General features: G+C 48.3%; 1 protein-coding gene across 5 annotated transcripts in view; it reads right to left on the reverse strand.

Moving 5' to 3' along the window:
- LOC140388345 (receptor-type tyrosine-protein phosphatase gamma-like) overlaps positions 1 to 23,075 on the reverse strand; it is a 1,184,455-nt gene that overhangs the window by 480,676 nt on the left and 680,704 nt on the right. For all 5 annotated transcript variants that reach the window (XM_072472367.1, XM_072472365.1, XM_072472362.1 and 2 more), the window contains one exon: positions 12,049 to 12,141. In XM_072472367.1, coding sequence (XP_072328468.1) covers positions 12,049 to 12,141 — 93 coding nt within the window. The remainder of the gene's footprint in view (positions 1 to 12,048; positions 12,142 to 23,075) is intronic.

Genomic DNA, 23,075 nt, shown 5'->3' on the forward strand with positions numbered 1-23,075 from the left:
ACATGTGCCAGCGCACAAGTAGACACGCTTCGGGCCCTCCACAACGACCTCTGTCACCCGGGGGTCACCCTTTTTTTCACTTTATCAAGGCTCGTAACCGCCCTTACTCCATTGAGGAGGTCAGGACCATGATCAGGGACTGCCAGGCCTGCGCGGAGTGCAAACCGCACTTCTATCGGCCAGACAGGGCGCACCTGGTAAAGGCCTCTCGCCCCTATGAGTGCCTCAGCATCGATTTCAAAGGGCCCCTCCCCTCCACTGGATGTGACGTGCACTTCCTCAACATTGTTGACGAATACTCAAGATTCCCTTTTGCCATCCCGTGCCCTGACATGACCTCCGCCACCGTCATCAAGGCCCTGCACAGTCTTTTCACCCTGTTCGGGTTCCCCACCTACATCCATAGCGATCGGGGTTCCTCCTTCATAAGCGACGAGTTGCGTCAGTTCCTGTTCAGCAAGGGCATCGCCTCCAGCAGGACGACCAGCTACAACCCCCGGGGCAACGGACAGGTGGACAGGGAGAACGCACCGGTTGGGAAGGCCGTCCTCCTGGCCCTACAGTCTAGAAATCTCCCTGTCTCCCGCTGGCAGGAGGTCCTTCCCGATGCGCTCCACTCCATCAGGTCGCTCCTGTGTACCGCCACCAATGTGACCCCTCATGAGAGGATGTTTGTTTTCCCACCTCAGGCGTCTCGCTCGCGTCCTGTCTGACGGTCCCAACGCCCGTCCTCCTCCGGAAGCATGCGAGGAGCCATAAGTCGGTTCCACTGGTCGAAAATGTCCTTCTCCTCCATGCTAACCCCCAATATGTCTCCGTGGCACACCATGACGGGCGGGAGGACACAGTCTCCCTTCGGGATTTGGCACCCGCAGGTTCCCCAGTGACCATCACCACTACCCCCGACCCTACACCGTCTCCCCCCATTGCTACTCATCTACTACGAGGCGCAGAAGGCAACATGCTCCCGGACACGCAGGCCTGACACCTCATCCGACACCAGTGTCCACACCACAGCCGGGACTGAGGCGATCACAGCGGAAAGTCAGAGCCCCCGACAGACTCTATCTAGAACTCAACCGGTCCACTTCACCCTCGCCGGACTCTTTTTTTAACAGGAGGTGAATGTGGTGAACCACTGTATTGTATTGTATTGTTACATGCCTGGGCTTGTCCCTGCTGGCTCCGCCTGTGGCTCCTCCACTCAGGCTCATGTATAAAGGTTTCTGGTCTCCAGTTCGGGATCAGAGGCGAGGAGGCTTTCTGTTTAGTGTATTAAAGCCTCAATTATGTTCACCACTCATCGTGTGTTCATTGATGGCATATCACCAATCCAATGAATACAGTGCCAATCCCCTGTATTCACTTCCTTCCACACACTTTCCAGCTCCCACTAAGGAAGGGCACTCTCTCAGAGGTGATTTTGGCCCAGCAAGGAGGTCTTGGGAAACAATGTCTACAAGCAAGCCTACAGACCCCCACTTGAAGGGAAAGTGAAGCCTATGAGTGACTCCTCACGCTCACCCCCTCTCACCCTCTCCCCCCCCCCCCCCAATTGAGAGACTGAACCGCAACCCCATGTCCTCTCTGGTGCACCCTGAGCATTTAACACTCTGGTGGATGATGGCTGACTGAGTGCTCACTTCTGAAATCCCCCTCGGAAGTGAGGCCGCCAGGTTCAGGTTTATGTAAACCTGTTGTGAATGTCGCTCATGTCGGTGCCCACTGAATATTCCGGCGGGGGGGTCCTGAAGCTAATGACATGCCAATGTATTGTAATGATGTACCTCAGCCAGGCTCCCGCTGCAAGGTTTTGTGTTACTCCACCAGCGAGTGGAGTTGAAAATTGGAAATCACGATCTCGTCGAAGAGAATAGGGTTTTCCAATTCTTCCTGGATTTTGCACCCGTACAGTCGTTCTCACTGACGGCTAACATGAGGTCAAATTTGTTCCCCCCATATTAAAAATGTCACATACAGTGCACAGCTATGTTAGTATTCAAGAAAAGGACACCTCAAATGTGAGAGCCTCTCACCTTCATGTGAAAATTAACAAGCACATTTCTATTTGACATGAGCTTCAGTCTGCTGAACGATAATACCTTGTCGAATTTATCATGTATTCCACAGTCATTTTAAAAGGTATGTCAGTCAGCTTGCTGTGAGCAACTCCAGGAGAGATTGGCTAATAAAATTATTTGGTAAATAGTGTGACATGCTATATAAGGAACACATTATACAATGTAATTCTGAAGATATTGGCACAGGTTTTGCAGTTGAATTGACTGCCATCGCTACAACTTTGAAACTGACAGCAAGTTCACATGTTTGTGTGCACAAGCACAGCAAATGTCAGTGATCCCTTGCTTCACCCAGGATGTTCTGTTGAAGCCCCTGCAGTCTTCCAGAAATCACTGAACTGCTGGACTTCCTCTTTTACAGTGTATTATAATTATTTACTGTCCCTGAAAAAGTTATGTCTTGCTGATGAAGCACAATTTGATTATTAATGCCATATCAAGGTATAACTACTGTTGAACAGCCTCCCTGGCACTGGATAACTCATTTATATCTGTGTAATGCCATTTCTTTCCATTATGATACAATTCCAAATCTGTTTGATATCATTGTTTCTTTCAAGTTTATTTTTGATACACCAGCTTCCAATGAGTATATCCCAACTGTTACTTTGGACCGTGTAAAATTATAAAATGTGAAGGATAATCTGCGCATTTTACTTCTTAGTTTGCTGTCTGTGGGATTTTGTCAATGTGAGTAGCAGATTGCCCATTTGATGACATCATTGTTGGCCTCTTTGACTTAGCACTGGAATCAAAATAACATCATGAAAGCTGAAATCCATGCCCGTGACATTGTTCAATCCTTGTGGAGAGCTTTCTTTGAGGTCAGAGGTGAAGTCTGGGCTGGGGAGGCCAAAGGCTTGTGTGAAGGGACTTGAGGAAGTACCCCTGCTTCTCTTAGCTCATAAAAGAATGCCGAAAGAACCATCTATCTTGGGGAGTCAGTAGCTCCTGGCTTACTTCAGCTGTTACAAATCACACAGGTCTGGCCTCACCCCTACTTTAAGTCACGGTTGTTAAGTAATGGGTTAAGAGACATTGCAATTAGTTGTCTCATTTATGTTAAGTATCCATTAATTGACACTGATATGTAAAGGGGCTTCAGGTGGCCTCTGTCAGGTGATGGATGGTTAGAGTTTTGTGCAAAGGCTGTTGGAATGAAATAAATGTGTGTTGGTGAAAAAGGAACAGAACTTTAGACTCTTCATATCACAGCAACTAAAACGTCCAACAATTGGTCGCAGAGAATGGTTGCTGTGTAAATGTGAAGGGTTGAAAGATACTACTTTTCCAGATCAAACCAAGGATTGAGTGAGAAAAGAAAAAAGGGATATATGGCTGAACCGAGGATAAAGGTGGCTGGATATGACTATCCTCCTTTATTTTCTGAAAGGGAATTGTACAACCAATGGAGAAGTGCAGTAGTTATGTGGACTATGGTAACTGCTTTGGGAAAGAGAAAACAAGGTATGGCATTGGCTCTTTCTCTACCATATAGCAGTAAAATCCGAAACAAAGTGCTTTCTGAGCTGGAATTGGAAGAGTTAGACTCAGAAGAAGGTCTGGAGACTTTATTACATTATATGGATAAGATTTTTTTATTTTATTTTTTTACATAGAAGTACAGTGCAGAAGGAGGCCATTCGGCCCATCGAGTCTGCACCGGCTCTTGGAAAGAGCACCCTACCCAAGTCCACACCTCCACCCTATCCCCATAACCCAGTAACCCCACCCAGTACTAAGGGCAATTTTGGACACTAAGGGCAATTTAGCTTGGCCAATCCACCTAACCTGCACATCTTTGGACTGTGGGAGGAAACCGGAGCACCCGGAGGAAACCCACGCAGACACGGGGAGAACGTGCAGACTCCGCACAGACAGTGACCCAGCGGGGAATCGAACGTGGGACCCTGGAGCTGTGAAGCAATTGTGCTAACCACCATGCTACCGTGCTGCCCTTTATAAGAAAGATGACTTGTTAAGTGCGTATGAAGCATGGTCGGATTTTGATAAGTTCTGGAAAATGGAGGACATCTCCATGGAAGACTATATAATGGAATTTGGCAGACTATATAAAAGGCTGCAGAAACACAACCTGGAATTTCCACAGTCTGTGTTGGCCTTTAAATTACTTGACTGTGCTAGAGTAAGCAACATGGATAGGCTCCTGGTTTTGACAGGAGTCCAGTTTATAGATAAGGATACCTAATTCGGACAGATGACAAAAGCTTTACAAAAGTTTCTGGGGAAACATTCGATTCCGATGGCTCTGATGACCCAAATAGGTCAGCCTGTAATAAGGCAGAATATGGAAGGTACACTACTAACAGGATGGCAAAATCGTATGGCTACGAACAGGGCTCAAGACTATAGAAGGAGACCGAGACAAGGAAATTATGAAGACAGAAACCCAGTTAGAACCTACAATAGGACGATGAACCCCAGAAATGCACGGGGCATGATAAATCGATGTTTTCGATGTGACTCTCAATACCATTATGCTTTCAACCGTCCAACTCGTTATGATAGAGGTTTTGAAGCGACACATGACACGGAAGAGTCAGAAGAGGAAAAAGATAGTGACCAGAAAGCAGGCATTGTCCTATTGAGAAGCAGTTTTACACCGGTAATGAGAATGTTGGTTGCAGAATCCTTCAACTGTGCTGTATTGGACAGTGGCTGCACATCTACTGTGTGTAGAATTGACTGGTTAAAATGTTATCTAGACTCCTTGAATGCTGAAAATCGTAACAAGGTTAAGGAATTTGAAAGTTCCACAAGTTTCAGGTTTGGGGATGATAATACTCTGAAGTCGCTGAAAAGAGTGGTGATCCCTTGCAATATTGCCGGAGTGAATCATTTCATTAGCATGGATGTTGTATCAAGTGAGATACCTTTGCTTCTGAGCAGACCGTCGATGAAGAAAGCACACATGAAACTGGATATGGAACAGGATAAGGCAACAGTTTTTTGAAAGACGGTGGACTTACAATTTACACAGTCGGGACACTATTGTATTCCATTACTGACAAATCATATTTCAAGTAGAATGGTTAAGGTTGTGTTAATGGCAGCTGAAAATGGGCCTTTAGCTGATAAAAAGCTTGTGGTATTAAAACTGCACAGGCAATTTGCATATCCATCTCCTCGGAGGCTGAACATTTTATTAAAGGATGTAGGGGTAAGGGATGACAACTATACTAAACTGATAGAACAGGTTAGTGAACGCTGTGAAGTTTGTAGGAAGTACAGAAGGACATCCCACAGCAGAAGGGAAAGATCAAGCAGTAGCAGTACAGAACGAGATACCAGGCGGGAGAGGGGACATAGTTTATCAAGGTCACGGAACATGAGTAAGACTACGAATACTAATAGGAGTAGAAGCCCACATGCAGATGAGATTTTGGTAGCTTCAAATAAATTAGATGAAAAAGTTATCAAAGACGCTAAACAGCAAGAATTGCATAGTTGGAGTGAATTTGGGGTATACACGGAAGTACCGGATAGGGGACAAAGAGCTCTATCCCACAGATGGATTTGCACGGAAAAGGTTCTTCCGGATGGAACTTATAAGGCAAAGGCCAGGCGTGTGGCAAGGGGATTTGAAGAAAACTTAGAAGATCAGGATTTAAGGGTAGATTCACCTACAGCAGGAAAGGTTATTTTAAAGATCTTCTTGGCTCTATTAGCCACAAAGGCATGGGAATGCAAATCTATAGTTATAAAAGCTGCCTTTTTGCAGGGGCATCAGCTCCAGAGAGACATTTTTCTCCGTCCTCCTAAAGAAGCAGCTAACACAGAAGGGGTACTCTGAAAGTTGAACAAATGTGTATATGGATTAAATGATGCATCTAGAGTCTGGTATTTTTTGGTAAGGTCAGTTTTGTTAAAGTTAGGCTGTTGCCAGTTGAAAGCAGATCCTGCAATGTTTTACTGGCACTATAAAGGAAATCTTTCTGGCATGTTTATGATGCATGTCGATGATTTTTTGTGGGGTGGGACTAGTGATTTTGAGGCTATTGTAATCTCTGGTTTGAGGAAAGAATTCAGGGTTGGAAGTCAGGCTTCCGGTGCATTTAAATATATTGGACTGGAAATTGGACAGACTAAGTTAGAGAAACTTTACGTCAGCAATCTTATTTGGAAAGCATCAGCCCAATAGCAATTATTCTTGGCCGAGTTTCACAAAGAGACGCAATGGTTTCAAAGATAGAAAAAGAGCAACTGCTAAGTTTAATTGGGCAACTGAACTGGTTAGGTAGACAGGCTAGACTGGACATGAGTTTTGATGTCTTAGAGTTGAGTACAAAAATTAATGATCCCAAAGTGGAAGACATAATAAAAGCAAATAAAGCATTGGCCAAACTAAAAATGGAGGAGTGTGTTTTGATGTTCCCGGTTTTAGGTGACCGTAGGCACTTGAAACTCATAGTTTATAGTTATGCGTCCTACGCAAATTTATGTGATGGGGTTTCAAGCGCAGGAGGTTTTATAATTTTCCTTTTGGGGAGCAATGATAAATGTTGCCCGCTTGTGTGGGAAACAAAGAAAATAAGGAGAGTGGTAAAAAGCACTTTGGCTGCTGAGACGTTAAGCCTTGTAGAGGTGGTGGATATGGCCTTTTATATAAGTCAGATATTGACAGAAATTTTGGGATTAGGGGATTTGGGTAATATACCTATTGACTGTCACATTGACAATAAATCCCTGTGGGAAAATGTGCACTCTACAAAAAGTGTCAATGAAAAGAGGTTACGGATAGACATCGCAAGTTTGAAGCAGATGTTGGACAGAGGGGAAATAACAAAAATTACATGGGTCGGCAGTAGCTAGCATCTGTCAGACTGTTTTACGAAAAGAGGGGTGAGTTCACAGAAACTTTTGGATATTGTTAATGAAGGGTGCTTGTTTCGATGACTTTTTTTTTTTCTTTCTCGTCCACACATAAAAAAAGGGGGGGGGGGAAATCACGTGTGTGTTTTTGAGTTTCTTGAAATTTTGTTTTCACCTAATTTTTTTTTTCTCCAAGGAAGGGGAGACTGTTAAGTAATGGGTTAAGAGACATTGCAATTAGTTGTCTCATTTATGTTAAGTATCCATTAATTGACACTGATCTGTAAAGGGGCTTCAGGTGGCCTCTGTCAGGTGATGTGTAGTTCGAGTTTTGTGCAAAGTCTGTTGGAATGAAATAAATGTGTGTTTGTGAAAAAGGAACAGAACTTTAGACTCTTCATATCACAGCAACTAAAACGTCTAACAACGGTGCCATTGAGGCAATCAGGCCACAGCTTTACTATGTTAATTAGGCCCCAATCTGGCTTCTGGGGTGGCCTCATCCATATCCTGATATATGCATTTCAAAAGTTAAAGGAACAGGGATGGATTCAGTTGCTTGGTCTGATATTTTAATCTTGCAGCTACTTAGCAGGATCTGTGGTCATGCATGGCGTCCAACTACTCCAAGTACACCCATCTATGTTCTCCAGTCATGGCTGTTGTTCACACATAACCTATATCTGAACTCTATGATTTCTTCACTCATTATTATTTGTCCCCATTCCTCCTGGCTGAACAGTCAGGGAGAGAGCCCAGCCTGGGCAAGAACGACTGGCCCACACCATTTAAGGGCTAATTGACCAACCTAGTATTACTGGGTTGAATTTTACAGGACACTGCAGTTCCCCACTTCCCACCCGCTAAAAGGTTGGTGGAGAGTCCACCCATGAGCCTCACGGCAACAATTTACCAACAGAAGCAGCTTTACGGTGAGACTACCGCTCCTTTCTCAGAAAGAGGTCCCACTTAGAGAGCTGGTGACTAATCCAATTGGCTGCCATACCCGTACTCCCACCAGCACCATGGGTAGCCACAGCCAGGAATATAAGCAGTCTCCAATGTTGAGGCGTCTGAGCTAACCCGTAAGCCAGGCGTTTGAGGTCATGGCATGGAGGTAAGTGGGGCTGAGGAGGGTGAGTGGGGGCCACCAGATTAAAGAAACCAGGAAAGAGGGTTAAAGGAGAGGATGACAACGCGGGGTGCCTCTGAAAGACCGAGGAGGTAGCCAACGGATGTTCCAGCAACCTTCCCTGACAACAGCCTCTGTAGCTAAGAATGCCAGGTCTCCTTCATGGTGGTGTGAATCCCCCCCCCCCACCCCACACAGGTAAAATACTGGCAGGGGCAGGATTAAGCTCTTAAATGGCCACAAATTGGTTACTTAAAAGGTTTCAATAGGCACAAGGACAGATGGGTTCCTGACGCCTCCCCTGGCCCCATAACATTTTTGAGGACCAGAAGGCCCACTAGCAGGGGAGTGTAAACCCCCAGTCCACTTTGTCAAGGCACTGGTGGGTTATCTGTTAACTGAGTTGGGGTTTGTTGAGAAAGTGGTATGTGGGACAATACAGCTCAGGACAGGGTCAACTGTGCACACTTTGCTGGGAAGGGTGTGAAAATTAATGAGGATGGGAGAGAGGAAGGGAGGGAGGAAAGTTGTCTGCTCCTGACTCTGCTCCATGTCTGCTCCCAAAATCCCAAACCTAGCTGAACTCCCAAGTTGGGATGGACATGGCACCCACCTGGAGAAGTGTTGAGGTGCTCACACTGGCTAAATGTACAGCGACCACAATAGACTCCCACCCACCTGTCCCACACATCCACATTTCCATTTTCCTCTCTCTTTCTTCCCTTCCCACTCCCCTCCCTCTTTCTCCCCTTCTGTCTCTTTCCCTGCTTCCCCTCTCTCACCTTTGTACTCTATCCCACTCTACCTTCCTCTCCCCACTCTCTCGGGTATCACTGATACTTCATTCAGGTTCACTTTCTGTTCTTTTGTAATGCAATAACTGAAACGTCAGCACCCAGGCCATATCAAGTTTCGGATGGATATGGATGGGTCTGATGGCTATTCTGAGAGTCTTGAAATGAGCGGAAATGCTTTCACCTCTTGGAACTTCTACAATTCTTCCCATTTGCAGTGGCTTAGAAGCACTGCCAAGGTGCCGAGCTAGCATTTCCTGCACGCGCGATGGGGCCAGCACCCTCCCATAGTGCGTGGTGGGGGGGGGGGGGGGGGGGGGGGGGGGAGAGGAGGTCAGGGATCGCTTTGGGGACCTCGGAGATCGAGGCACCATTTAAAAATGGCATCCCAAACGCTTGCTGGTGAACGGAGCTCCCCACTGGACAAAACAGGGCTATGTCCGCACATTCCCCATTCAGGCTCCTTACATAACGTGAGTCGCGTTGAATAGCCATGTGTTTCTCGGCACTACAAGCGCTGGGAAACACACGGCTAAACGCGCTCGCTAGGGGACTTTATTCCCATTTGGGAGAATCGCACCAATTGTGTGGCTTTTCACAAAAAATGTTCAGAATTCTTGACTTCAGCCACTCTCATCACTGATAATGATACTGTGAAGCTGAGGGCTGGAACTGGAAATTTTTAAGAAACCTGGATAAAATAAGCAAATTACAAGAACTAACAGGAAAATACAAAGGAAGAAAAGGTAAAATATGAAGAAAAAAAGGGGATTAATAGGTTAAAATAAGAGGAAAGATGTTTGAGAGAAATAAAATGGATTACAGATTCATGCCTACTAAATGATTGCCACGACCACCAAGGGAGATAAATAATATGGAGTGAGAGGACAGACCAACAATGATCTCGCTGAATGACCGAAAAGGTTTCAGGGGCTAAATGGCTGACTCATGGTTCCTATAAGGAAGCAAAAGAAGGTCGGGCTTCCGTAAAATGTGAGAATGGACCCAAATACAAATAAAGAAAGCACAATGGGCAGTGCTTCAGTGGTTGATGTAGATAGAGAGGGAGGGAGAAAGAAGGTGGAAGAAAAACAGATCGGGAAAGTCAAACTGGCAGTTTTCTTGGACAGCAATGTTTCTTTTTCTCCATGAGCAATTCCAAAAACCAATGAACTTGCATTAGCGTAATGAATTAAAAGTGAGATCCTTCTAAAAAGTAGGACATTTAGACCATTGGATCTCTGCTTTGTTTTGAAATTGAATATTCCATTGTTTCACAGTTTTGTTAGGCATGTGTGCATCAGTCCCAAAATCAACACATTTGTGCAACCTATTCACTCTCAGGGAAGTGCTGAGCTTTCAGAATGGGATTTATGAGCTTCATGTTCCATCAGCTGGTGTGATACTGCTGTTGAGAGCAGGTAAGAGAATAAGAAAAACGTGGTTAACCAGAGAATCATGGAATTCCTACAGTGCAGAAGGAGGCCATTTGGTCCATTGAATCAACACCGACCCTCTGAAAGAGCACCCTAGCTAGGCCCACTTCTCCGTCCTATCCCTGTAACCTCGCCTAACCTGCGCACCTTTGGACACAAATGTGCAATTTAGCATGGCCAATCCACCTAACCTGCACATCTTTGGATAGAAACTGGAGCACCCGGTGGAAACCCACGCAGACATAGGGAGGAAATGCAAACTCCACACGGTCGCTCAAAGCTGGAATTGAACCAAGGTCCCTGCTGCTTTGAGGCAGCAGTGCTAACCACTGTGCCACCATTCCGCCCAACTCACCTAATTTAAATTGAAAGAAAACAAAGATGGTCATTGAGCTTCAGCTTTGAAAATGGAATTAAGGGGCACGATTTTGGGATGGGCCCATGACATCGGGGTCAAATGGAGATAAATCCCTGCGCTATGTGGGCAAGTTACCTGGCAGCTATTTTCCCAGAATTGACCAATTACTGGCAAGAAGGCAGGCTCGCCATTCATAAAGGATGGAGGGTGGGCTCTCAAAGCTGGAGGGCCAGTAGGAGCAGCAGCTTGTCTCTCCACGTAACAAGAGAGAGAGATAGATAGAGAGAGATGGAGAGAGATAGAGGGGCTGGTTTAGCACAGGGCTAAATAGCTGGCTTTTAAAGCAGACCAAGGCAGGCCAGCAGCGCGGTTCAATTACCGTACCAGCCTCCCCGAACAGGCGCCGGAATGTGGCGACTAGGGGCTTTTCACAGTAACTTCATTTGAGGCCTACTTATGACAATAATCGATTTTCATTTCAGTTTTCATTTGAGATGGTGCCTCCAGCTTATCTGCAATTTTTAAAATTAAAAAATTGAATCAGCAGCCGGGCCACCCAAGAGGGGGACCCAATTCAGGAAAATCACTGCCAGGTGAATGTTCCCCACACAGTGCAGATTTATGTCCACAATTTGACCCTACATTTGGGCCTGATCCGAAGCCCCAAATCTTGCTCAATGCTATTATTATACGGTCCGGAAAGGAGTCCACACCGAGCAGAACAAGTTGAATCAAAAGGAAAAAGGGTTAATGCAACAGAACAAGAGTCTAGAGCAGTTACTTTACTACCGGGTCCAGCTCACTGTTCATGGCCCTCCGGTTTTATTCAGGATGTAGAAGGGGGCGCCCTGCCCCTCCTCAGTGGTGGTGTGTGTGTTCCCCATAGTCCCCCAATCTTAGAAGTGTCCCATGGCCTGCTTAAGGTTTCATAAGTGTCCCATGACCTGCTTAACCCCAGGTTATGACAGTTATGGTCTGCAGTTCAGTTTTGAAGTTACAATGCCTGAAGGTTAGAGGCAGATTGCTTTTATTCAGTATGCTTTAGAATAGGGAAAGCATGGGTGACAGGGTTTTATGAAAGTCCAGCGCCAGCTTTAAGGGACTTGTACAGCAGATTATTTATAATAGAACTGATCCTTTGGCTTGCCTGGACCTGGAACTACACTACCGTAACATTCCATTTCCTTCTCATACTGTTATCCCTTCAGAGAAGAACAAGATTCTGTTCCAATTTCTGATCAAATGTAAGAGCCTATATTTTTCACACTTAGGATCCTTAACAGCTGTCAAACATTTTATTCAATTCCACATGATAGGTTGCGTTCAAACTGGAGTTTTAGATGTGACAGCACAGGGCTCTGTGGACAAGAATGCTTTGCACAGTAATGCAATAAAAGCACACAACTTATCTCACCTGAAGGAATATAGCCATTGCTCCTCTAATGTAATTTCTTCCTGATGCCAACTCAATGTCATCATTGCCAAGGCTTGACAGATAAATCTGCATCTGTTTTTAAAAAGGGGGGGAAAGCAAAACATTAATGCAAAGTTTTTGCTAAGATTTGTTTACCGTACTTTTCAATCTGTATGTAAATCAGAACTGCAATGGTTAAAATAATCAACCTGAAGCAATTAAAAACCATGTAACCCTTCATCAAAGCTTTCATTAATCAGTGAAAATTGCATTAGTTACGTCATACATAATCAGCAACAATATCCTGGCACAACATCCAAAATCCCAGCAGAATATGTCACACATGCAAACAAAGAACACTGTATAAAAATGACCTTTTGTAAAATTATACAATTAAGATGATAATTTTATTGCAGTAATTAGAGGTGTTCAGTAAATTACTCCATATAAAAACATCTTTTGATGATATTAATGCAAATTAAAGAGAGCACAAATGCAGCAGTATCAAACCACAGTAGCAAAATCCAGTGTCAAACGTTCTGATTGTCAGTTGCAGATTAATATGGTTTATATCGTCCAAACACTGAGAAGTATATGTACACAGTGAAACTTTTACATTTTTAAACTTCAATGCCAACCATAATGGATGAAAAATATAAATTCACTAATGTAGGTAAATTGTGTTATCTAAAACAAAGCTGTGTTCCCATTTCATTCAAAAACCACCTTTAATTTTTCTTGTGTGCCATAGTAATGTGTTGCCCCGCAATCATAGCCAGCCACCCAGTCATACAATCATGTCTCAGGAAATCTTGCGTGACATTATATATTTTTCAATACATAGTAGAGTATGAAATAAATACTCTATGGCAAGAGGGTAAACCAGGACAGGGAGCTAGTTAGAATGGGGGCAAAAACAGAAAATGCTGAAAAATCTCAGCAGGTCTGACAGCATCTGTGGAGAGAGAACAAAGCTAATGTTTGGCGTCTGGATGACCCTTCATCAAAGCTAGAGAGAAGTGGAAATAGGATGAGATTTATGCTGTTATTGGGGAAGGGGGGGGGGGGCGGTGGAGAGAGTGGAGCAAATGGACTTGATAGAGGGCCGGTGATAGATGGAGGCTCGGGAGAGATTGGCAAAGATATTGTGGGCAAAAAGACAAATGAAATGTAAATAAAGTGATCATGGCTAAGAAGGGTGCTGATAGTGGCACATTCAGAATGTGTTAACAGCAGAACAATGTCAAGGGACAACCTGGAACAAGGAATAAAAGGCCCCAGATTGGTAGTGAAGGAAAAACAGATTGATGGAAGAAAGGAAAATAAATTGACAAATGGGTGAAGGTGAAGGAGGGAGTACACAGTCTTAAGTTATTGAACTCAATGTTAAGTCTGGAAGGCTGTAATGTGCCTAATCAGGTGAGGTGCTGCTCCTCTAGTTTGTGTTGGGCATCACTGGAACATTGCAGCAGGCCAAGGAAGGACGTGTGGGCATGAGAGCACAATGGTGTTATGGCAAGCGCAGGAAGGTCTGGGTCCTGGTTTCAAAGGGCCTAAGGAGTTCTGCAAAGCAGTCATCCAGGGCGTGGTTCAGCCACCATATTGCGCCCAATGTGGAGCTGGATGCAACAGGTGAATCCCATGACAACCCTAAATCGGGCTCTGCTTCTGGCGCTGGGCCGATTGCGAGTCACCTGACTCGCTCCGCCCAGCGCGATCAGCATATTTAAATGAGGCATGAGGCATCTGCGAGACCTTGATTGGTCACCATTTAGCACTGGTCTTGGTTTCAACAGACTGGCGTAATGGCACCTCAAGGGGTCTCGAAGGCTATTGGAGACCCCCGGGTGGTCGGGGACAGGGCAGGGTGGTACCCTGGCATTCCCCTGGCACTGCCAGGGGTACTGCTGCCAGAGATTGGGCCCACGGGGGCTTTGCGCATTAGAGGGGGGTTCCACGGGCCACGAGAAGGTTCAGGCGGGGCGAAGGGAGGGGTCCAGGAAGCAAGGGGTGGTCCTGAAAGGGGGCACGGTGGAAGAGAATGGGGCCGCTAGTCTAAATGGCACCCTGTTCTGCGAGGAGCAGGAAATCACTAACTTGTAGCTTCAGCGGGAAGAAACTCCCAAAAAAACGCAAGTCCAGTGAATAGTGTGGTTAATCTCGCGATGCAGCCATCCAGAAACACCTCACCAACATGCCCAAAAGCCGACTTTGTTTTATGTCCTCTGAATCGCGCCCCCAGTCAGCGCTTAGTCTCTCTAATGCAGAGTAGACTGTATTGGGAGCAGCGAATACAATAGACCAGATTAAAAGAGGTGCACATGAAACGCTGCCTCATCAGAAAAGAGTGTGTAGGCCCTTGGATGGTGAGCAGGGAGGAGGTAAAGAGGCAGGTGTTGCAACGTCTGTGATTGCATCAGAATGTGCCATGGGAAAAGGGTGAGGTATTGGGGTGGTGGAGGATTGGACCAGGATATCCAGGAGGGAATGGTCCCTGCGGAATGCTGACGGGGGTGGAGGGGGAGTGAGGGAAAAATGTGTTTGGTGGTGGCATTATGCTCAAGTTGACGGAACTGGTGGAGCATGATCCTATAAATGAGGAGGCTGGTAGGTGAGAAGTGAGGCCAAGGGGGACACTTCCTTGGTTCTGGGGAGAAGGGGAAAGGGTGAGAGCAGAGGTGTAGGAGATGGGTTGGACATGTTTGAGAGCCCTGTCAACCACAGTGAGTGAGAAACCATGATTAAGGAAGAAAGAAGACATGTTAGCAGCAGTTTTGGAAGGTGGCATCATCGGAACGGATGCAATGGAGATGAAGGAACTGAGAGAATGGGATGGAGTTCTTACAGGATGTGGGGTGTGAAGAGCTGTCATTGAGGTAGCTGTGGGAGTCGAGCAACTGGAATGTATACTCGGGAACAGAATATCCCCAGAAGGGAAAGGAAGTGTCGGAGATGGACCATGTGAAGGTGATAGAGGGATGCAAATTGGAAGTGAAATCACTACATTTTTACAGGTCCAAATGGGAACCTGAGGCGGCACCAGAACGGTCATCGATGTGCCGATAAAAGGGTTGTGGGAGAGCACCAGAGTAGGACTGAAACAAGGAATGCTTCACAAATCCCAAAATTTGGAGCCACATGGTTACAGAGGGGAATCCTGAGGTCTCGTTTGTGGCACGCTTGGAGAGGGCAAGTGCATGTAATTAGGCGGGGAACCCCACTACCTTCCCGTCTCCACCAGAACGAAGTTCTAGGTAGGAAGTCGCTAGCCAGCCTTTCCATCCTGCTGCCATTTAATGACTATTTAAGGGTCCATCCCATTGCTGTTGGCATTAACCCAGAGGCGGGCAGGTCTGTCGACATGCGGCATGCACAACGGGTTAAACTGTGTGGTCAACTTGTCGCCTCTGGGGGGCGATTCCAGTCACTCAGTGCTGGATTGAGAGATCTGACACAGGAAGGGGGCAGGGCCTGCAGTCCCTCTGTCCCGTCCCAGTGATGTCCCCAACACTCAAAATTCCCCCCTCCCCCTCAACAATACTTACCTTTGGCTTTGGCCGCAGCACAACCAGTCAGCATTTTTACAGCAACATCCACCACCTCGCCTTGGCACTGCTGAGAACAAGAGCTGCTGGCGTCTCATTGACTTCCGCCTCTGATGTGTTAGGTGTTCTGGATCACATACAGGTCACCAACACTTGAAATAGTGCAACACTATTTTATTGAATGATTAACTGTTTAAACATACTTAGACTGTGGGTTAATACGATACTAGCTTTAACTAAAGACCTTTGCCTTGTCATAACCAGTCGCTGCACTCAGCACATGGTGAATGTCTGTGTTGCAGGCTGTGAGCTCTGTCCTCCTAGCTAGCTGCAACTCGAATGAGCGGGAACTCTGATGCCCCCTGTCTTTATTGTGCGTGTGTTCTCACTGGTGATTGGCTGCGGTGTTGTGTGTGTTGATTGGTCCCACTGTGTGTCCATCAGTGTGTGTCTACACCATGATTTTCTGGTGTATATTATGACAGCCTCCGGGTCTTGATTCCAGATAGGCCTGCACCAGCCGTGCCACTGCCCAATTGGCTTGTGGTTCAGCAGGACTTCCTGAACAGACGCAGCGCAGACATCTCGCCACTCTCCAGTCGGCAGGCGAGGCCCCTGATGCCTCAATGAAATTCTGCATTTCCATCCCAAAATGGCTGACTACAATTTTGAATCGGAGGTCATGCCTAATAATACGTTTCACTTAAGGGTATTTGTCAAATTTAGCCTCAAAGAACTGATGCACGATCAATTGCACAAAGAATAAAGTTGGGTACAACTGTGGCTTTATTACAGTCAGATGTGTGGCCTCCTGCTGCAGCTGACGAAATGGTAGGGCACTGGAGATCATACATATTTATGCAGCTCTCCGTGGGCGGAGCCAGCCGGCAGGAGCTCCCGGCGAACCTGTAGTGCAGGTCCTACCTTACATCTCCTATTACAGTGGTTCACCACATTCACCCCTGTTAAAAATAAGTCCGGCGGGGGTGACATGAAACTATATACAATTAGTGTAAGTATGTGCAGTGGTAGGGAAAGAAAAGTCCATGTTGACAGTCCGGAGTCCGTCAAAGGTTCAGCCGGTCCAGTGCTTCGGTGCTTCGTTGGGAGCGGCGTAACGGTGGCGGCGAAGTCGGTGCTGGCTGTGGTGGAGGTGGCACTGATGGCGGTGGTGGCGGTGCTGATGCTGGCCAGTCATCGGGGAACTCCGGGAGCGTGCCGAAGTCCTCTTCGTCCTCTTGTGCGGAAAAGGGGAGGGGGGGGGGGGGTTGGTCTGGTGGGGTCAATATTGACTGCGCGGTGGGAGATGGGGGGGGGGGGGCGCATTGGTGGGGGTGTGTATTGGGGTGGAACCTGACGGTGCCAGGTCCCTGAGTGAGACAGTATCTTGGTGACCGTCGGGGAACTCAAACCAGGCATATTGAGGGTTGGCGTGGAGCAGGTGAACCCTGTCCACCAAGGGGTCCGCCTTGTGGAGTCGGACGTGCCTACGGAGAAGGACTGGTCCTGGAGCAGCGAGCCAAGTCGGGAGCGACACCCCGGATGTGGACTTCCTGGGGAAGGTAAAAACACGTTCATGGGGTGTGGTATTAGTGGCGGTGCACAATAGTGACCGGATGGAGTGCAGAGCGTCAGGGAGGACTTCCTGCCAGCGAGAGTCTGGGAGGTTCTTGGACCGTAGGGCCAGCTGGACAGCCCTCCAAACCGTCCCATTCTCCTGTCCTACTTGCCCGTTTCCCCGGGGGTTGTAGCTGGTCATCCTGCTGGAGGCTATACCCCTGCTGAGCAGGAACTGACGCAGCTCATCGCTCATGAATGAGGATCCCCTGTCACTGTGGATGTAGGCGGGGAAACCGAACAGAGCGAAGATGGTGCTGAGGGCCTTGATGACGGTGGCAGACGTCATATCGGGGCATGGGATGGCGAAGGGGAATCTGGAGTACTCCTCGACCACATTGAGAATGTACGTGTTACGGTCGGTGGAGGGGAGGAGCCCTTTGAAATCCACGCTGAGGCGTTCAAAGGGGCGGGAAGCCTTCACCAGGCGCGCACGGTCCGGTCGGTAGAAGTGCGGCTTGCACGCCACACAGACCTGCCAGTCCCTGGTGACTGTCCTTACTTCCTTGACGGAGTAGGGCAGATTGCGAGCTTTGACCAGATGGTACAATCGAGTGACCCCCGGGTGTCAAAGGCTGTCGTGTAGGGCCCGGAGTTGGTCCACTTGTGCGCTGGCACATGTACCTCAGGAGAGGGCGTCTAGGGGCTCGTTGAGTTTACCGGGGCGAGACAAAATCTCGTAATTATAGGTGGAGAGCTCGATTCTCCACCGCAAGATTTTATCATTTTTGATCTTGCCCTGCTGTGTGTTATTGAACATGAAGGTTACCGACCGTTGGTCCGTAAGGAGAGTGAATCTCTTACCGGCCAGGTAATGCCTCCAATGCCGCACCCCTTCAACGATAGCTTGGGCCTCCTTCTCGACAGATGAATGTCGAACTTCAGAGGCATGAAGGCTGCGGGAAAAGAATGCCACGGGCCTGCCTGCCTGGTTTAGAGTGGCGGCAAGGGCGACGTCTGAAGCGTCGCTTTCTACTTGGAAAGGCAGTGACTCGTCCACTGCGCACATCCCAGCCTTAGCGATGTCTGCTCTGATGCGGGCGAAAGCATGTTGTGCCTTGGTTGCAAGGGGGAATTGGGTGGACTGAATGAGTGGGCGGGATTGTCCACATAGTTTGAGACCCACTGAGCGTAGTAGGAAAAGAACCCCAGGCAGCGTTTGAGGGCCTTGGGGCAGTGGGGGAGGAGAGGTTCCATGAGGGGGCGCATGCGCTCGGGGTCGGGCCCGAGAAGTCCGTTTTGGACTATGTAGCCGAGAATGGCGAACCGGGTTGTGCTGAACACACACTTCTCTTTGTTGTAGGTCAGGTTGAGAAGAGTGGCAGTGTGGAGGAATTTATCGAGGTTGGCATCGTGGTCCTGCTGGTCATGGCCGCAGATGGTGACATTATCTGAGTACGGAAAGGTGGCCCGCAAACCGTACTGGTCGATCATTCGGTCCATCTCCCTTTGGAAGACCGAGACCCCATTTGTGACACCGAAAGGGACCCTAAGGAAGTGGTAGAGGCAACCGTCCGCCTCAAAGGCAGTATATGGCCAGTCCGACATCCGGATGGGGAGCTGGTGGTAGGCGGATTTCAGGTCAATTGTTGAGAAGACTCCGTACTGCGCAATCTGACTGACCATATCAGATATGCGTGGGAGGGGGTACGTGTCGAGCTGCGTGTACCGATTGATGGTCTGGCTATAGTCCACGACCATCCTGTGTTTCTCCCCAGTTTTAACCACTACCACTTGGGCTCTCCAGGGGCTGTTGCTGGCCTCGATAATACCCTCCTTAAGCAGCCGCTGGACTTCGGACCTGATGAAGGTCTTGTCCTGGGTGTGTACCGTCTGCTCCTAGTGGCAACGGGCTTGCAATCCACAGTTACATTGGCAAAAAGGGAGGGGGGATCGACCTTGAGGGTCGCGAGGCCGCAAACGGTAAGGGGGGGTAAGGGTCCGCCGAATTTGAGGGTGAGGCTCTGGAGGTTGCACTGGAAGTCCAGGCCCAAACAGGAGTGCAGCGCAGAGATTAGGAAGGACATAGAGGCGGAAGTTACTAAATTCTACGCCCTGTACCATGAGAGTGACTGTACAAAAGCCTCGGATCGGGACTGAGTGGGATCCGGAGGCTAGGGAGATCGTTTGATTGGCAGGGTGGACCGCGAGGGAGCAGCGCCTTACCGTGTCTGGGTGAACAAAGTTTTCGGTGCTTCTGGAGTCCAGCAGGCACGACGTCGCGTGGCCGTTGATTTTAACCGTCGTCGATGCAGTGGCCAGGTTGTGCAGGCGAGATTGGTCCAGCGTCATCGAAGCGAGCTGCGGGTAGCCATCGGATGCTAAAGGTGGCGAGCGTGTGTGGTTCCGATGTCGGGATGTCCGGAGACCCTGTGGGGGACAAGATGGCGGCGCCCATGGTACGCATATTGCGGGGTCGGGCCAAGATGGCGGCGCCCATGGTGCGCACATTGCGGGGTCGGGACAAGATGGCGGCTTCCATTGTGCGTCTGGTGTGGGGGAGGGGGCGATAGGGGGCGCGATCGCAGCGACTGCGCGGGCCTGGCACACGGCCGCGAAGTGGCCCTTTTTACTGCAGGCTTTACAAACGGCAGTGCGGGCCGCGGGCCGGGCAGGGTTGGCGGGGGTGCTTCTGCTGACCACAGAAGTAGCAGCAGGGACCCCCTGGAAGCACGGATCGGCGTGGGGCGCAGGAGTATTGCGAAGGGAGGCCCCCGGCTGAGGACGTCGTCGGCGGGGTCCAGGAGGGGTAGGAAGGAGAAGAAGGGTGGGCAGCACGGCGGGAGAGGTACGATTGTACGTTACGGGATACGACCGTCATGAAGAGCGCCAAGGTTTTCTTCTCCGCCAGTTCGAGCGTGGCCCCTTCCAGCAATCGTTCACGGATATGGTCCGACGCAATCCCCGTCACGAAGACATCGCGCATGAGGAGATTCGAGTGTTCGGCGGCCGTGACGGCCTGACAGTCAGAGTCCTGGATGAGTGCGATTAGGTCCCGCCAGAAGTCTTCGATGGACTCACCAGGTAGTTGCGAGCGCGTGGCAAGTACATGCCTGGCGAAGAGCTAGTTCGTCTTCTGTGCATAGTGTTCTTTGAGGAGTTCCATTGCTTTTGTGTAATTCGTGGCGTCTTGGATCAACAGGAACACGCTGGAGCTCAGTCTGGAGTACAGGACGTTTATCTCCTGAGCCTCCGTTGGCGCGGGGTCCGCCGCGTTGATGTAGGCCTCAAAACATGCTAGACAGTGAGTAAAGTCTTTCCTGGCATCGAGCGAGTGCAAATCCAGCTGCAGGCGATCTTGCTTAATTCGGATATCCATTCTGTGGAAAATCTGACTTTAATAAATTGATGCACGATCAATTGCACAAAGACTAAAGTTGGGTACAATGTGGCTTTATTACAGTCAGATGCGTGGCCTCCTGCTGCAGCTGGTGAAATGGCAGGACACTGGAGGTCATACATATTTATACAGCTCTCCGTGGGTGGAGCCAGCCGGCAGGAGCTACCGGCGAACCTGTAGAGCAGGTCCTACCTTACATCTCCTATTATAGTGGTTCACCACAAGAACTACTTTAGTTCCAGTAACAAACAAGCATTTGTGTGATATTTCCTCACATCCCACCTGAATCTATGGCCTCAATTATAAATCTGAACACACTTTGGGCAGGTGGGTTGTGGAATGAGTTTAAAATATATCAGGCAAAATCTTGTGTTTTTGCTGGTGGTTAGCTTGGAGGTGGCAAGGGCATGCCCGCCACTTTCCCGGCTCTGCTAGAGTAAGTTCTGAGCAGCAAGGGCCGTGGTCGACCTTACCACCCCAGCGCCTATTGAGGCCCTTGTGTGACTAATTAATGGCCACTCAATGACCTCATCATGCCACCACTGATATGAACCCAGCTGCTGGCGGGCCTAAAAACTCACAATGTGCACGACAGCTGCAATTGTGCCAACTTTAAAGTCATAGGGGTGTGTGAGAAACCTCCCACCCGGCTTACTCACTCTTCCAACTTCTTCCATCGGGTAGGAGATACAGAAGTCTGAGAACACGCACGAACAGACTCAAAAACAGCTTCTTCCCCACTGTCACCAGACTCCTAAATGACCCTCTTATGGACTGACCTCATTAACACTACACCCTGTATGCTTCATCTGATGCCAGTGCTTATGTAGTTACATTGTATATGTTGTGTTGCCCTATTATGTATTTTCTTTTATTTCCTTTTCCTGTATTTAATGATCTGTTGAGCTGCTCGCAGAAAAATACTTTTCACTGTACCTCGGTACACGTGACAATAAACAAATCCAATCCAATCCAATCTAATCAAAAGCATTCAGTGCCTGATCGAGAGATTCAACATCAGAAAGCTGAGGCAGAGAGACACCCAGTGTCCTTGCAGCCAACCCCACTACACCCCTCTCCCCGCCACTCTACATTACTTCCCCATGCTGGTCAATTGCTTGGGTTGTTCCATGATCCTGGGGCTCCAGAAGGCATTTTTCCTGCAACAACCATGGCCTCCCTTGTGATGCTGCTGGGCACAAGAGCTGCTGGCAGCTCTCAGTTGGTGAAACTTCGACCCCCGGGGTTTAGATTCCAGAGAAAGACCCAAAGCTAGCTTTGCCTGATTGGTTTATTGAACAGGCCTTCCCAAAGACAGCATGGGTCTTTTGCTGGTTCTCCAGCCACAGACAAGACATCCAATGCTTCAACAAGATTCCAGTAATCCATTGCACCAGAAAACAGGTTTAGGTTGCAAAATGTGGCTCCTTAGCTTTTGTCATTTCCATTCAATGACTGCCAATTTCCTTCCAGTGCATATATACACATCTGATGAAGGAGGCCATTTAAGTTGGTGCATTAGGATACATATAGGAAGTGTCTACTGGAAGTGTGCTGAGTAGGTGGATCATGACAACAATCACTGTATATTGCTGATTTGACAGCAGCTCAACGCTTCAGTTAACAACCTCTCTGAAACTCGAACAGTTGAACAAATGCTCAGCAGCAGAATTGACCTCCAGGAAATTCTATGGATCATCAACGACGTTTAGGTTGAAAAAAGCACATTGGTTGTTTGATTTTTACTGGTCGTTGCTGCATTTGTACAAGCGTTTGGTGGTTTGCAGAGTTTATACAGTTCTGTAAAGAGAATGGTGTGACAGAAGCTAAAGGATTTTGTGCTGACTTTGAGGATTCTGCAGAAACCACTCCCTTGCAGATATGGGTGCAGTAGTATGCGTTCCCTTTGGACACCATCACAAAAGAGGAGCAGAGCCGAAATAGAGCAGGGCAAGTTGCTCAAGCAGGGAAGAGAGGGAGGGAGTGGGAGAGAGAAAGAATGGCTTTCAGCAGGATGCCATATTTGGCAATCCATCAGCCATGACGTTAGTTGGTATCCCTTGAGCCAACCCGCCATCCTTGGGTGGTCCTCAAAGACAATGGGGATCTCCGAGTGTCCCAGGATGAAGCTGTCATGCAACCTCCCAGGGAATGGATGCACACATGCATGATCCTCAGGTGGTGGCCGCACACAATCGGAACATTCAGGGAGTGGAACCCCTTCCTGTTAATATAGGGTACTCCCTGATGCTCTGGTTCTCCCAGATTGACATGCATGCCTTGATCGCCTCCTGGACCTGAAGCAAATCCTGCAGCCCAGGCACCTTTGTAGGCCTGGTCCAGGTTGAAAATTATATAGTCGGAAGTCTGGGCATACAAGGCATCCATCAGCTCCCAGATGCACCTGTGGGCTGAAGATGGGGAAATGTCACACAGGTCCCCGCTCGAGCCCTGGAATGACCTGGTGGTGTAAATGTTTAGGGCTGCAGTGACCTTCACGGTCACCAGGAGCAGGTGTCCTCCTC

Source organism: Scyliorhinus torazame, chromosome 13 (genome assembly GCF_047496885.1).
Source record: "Scyliorhinus torazame isolate Kashiwa2021f chromosome 13, sScyTor2.1, whole genome shotgun sequence".
Classification (NCBI taxonomy): domain Eukaryota; kingdom Metazoa; phylum Chordata; class Chondrichthyes; order Carcharhiniformes; family Scyliorhinidae; genus Scyliorhinus; species Scyliorhinus torazame.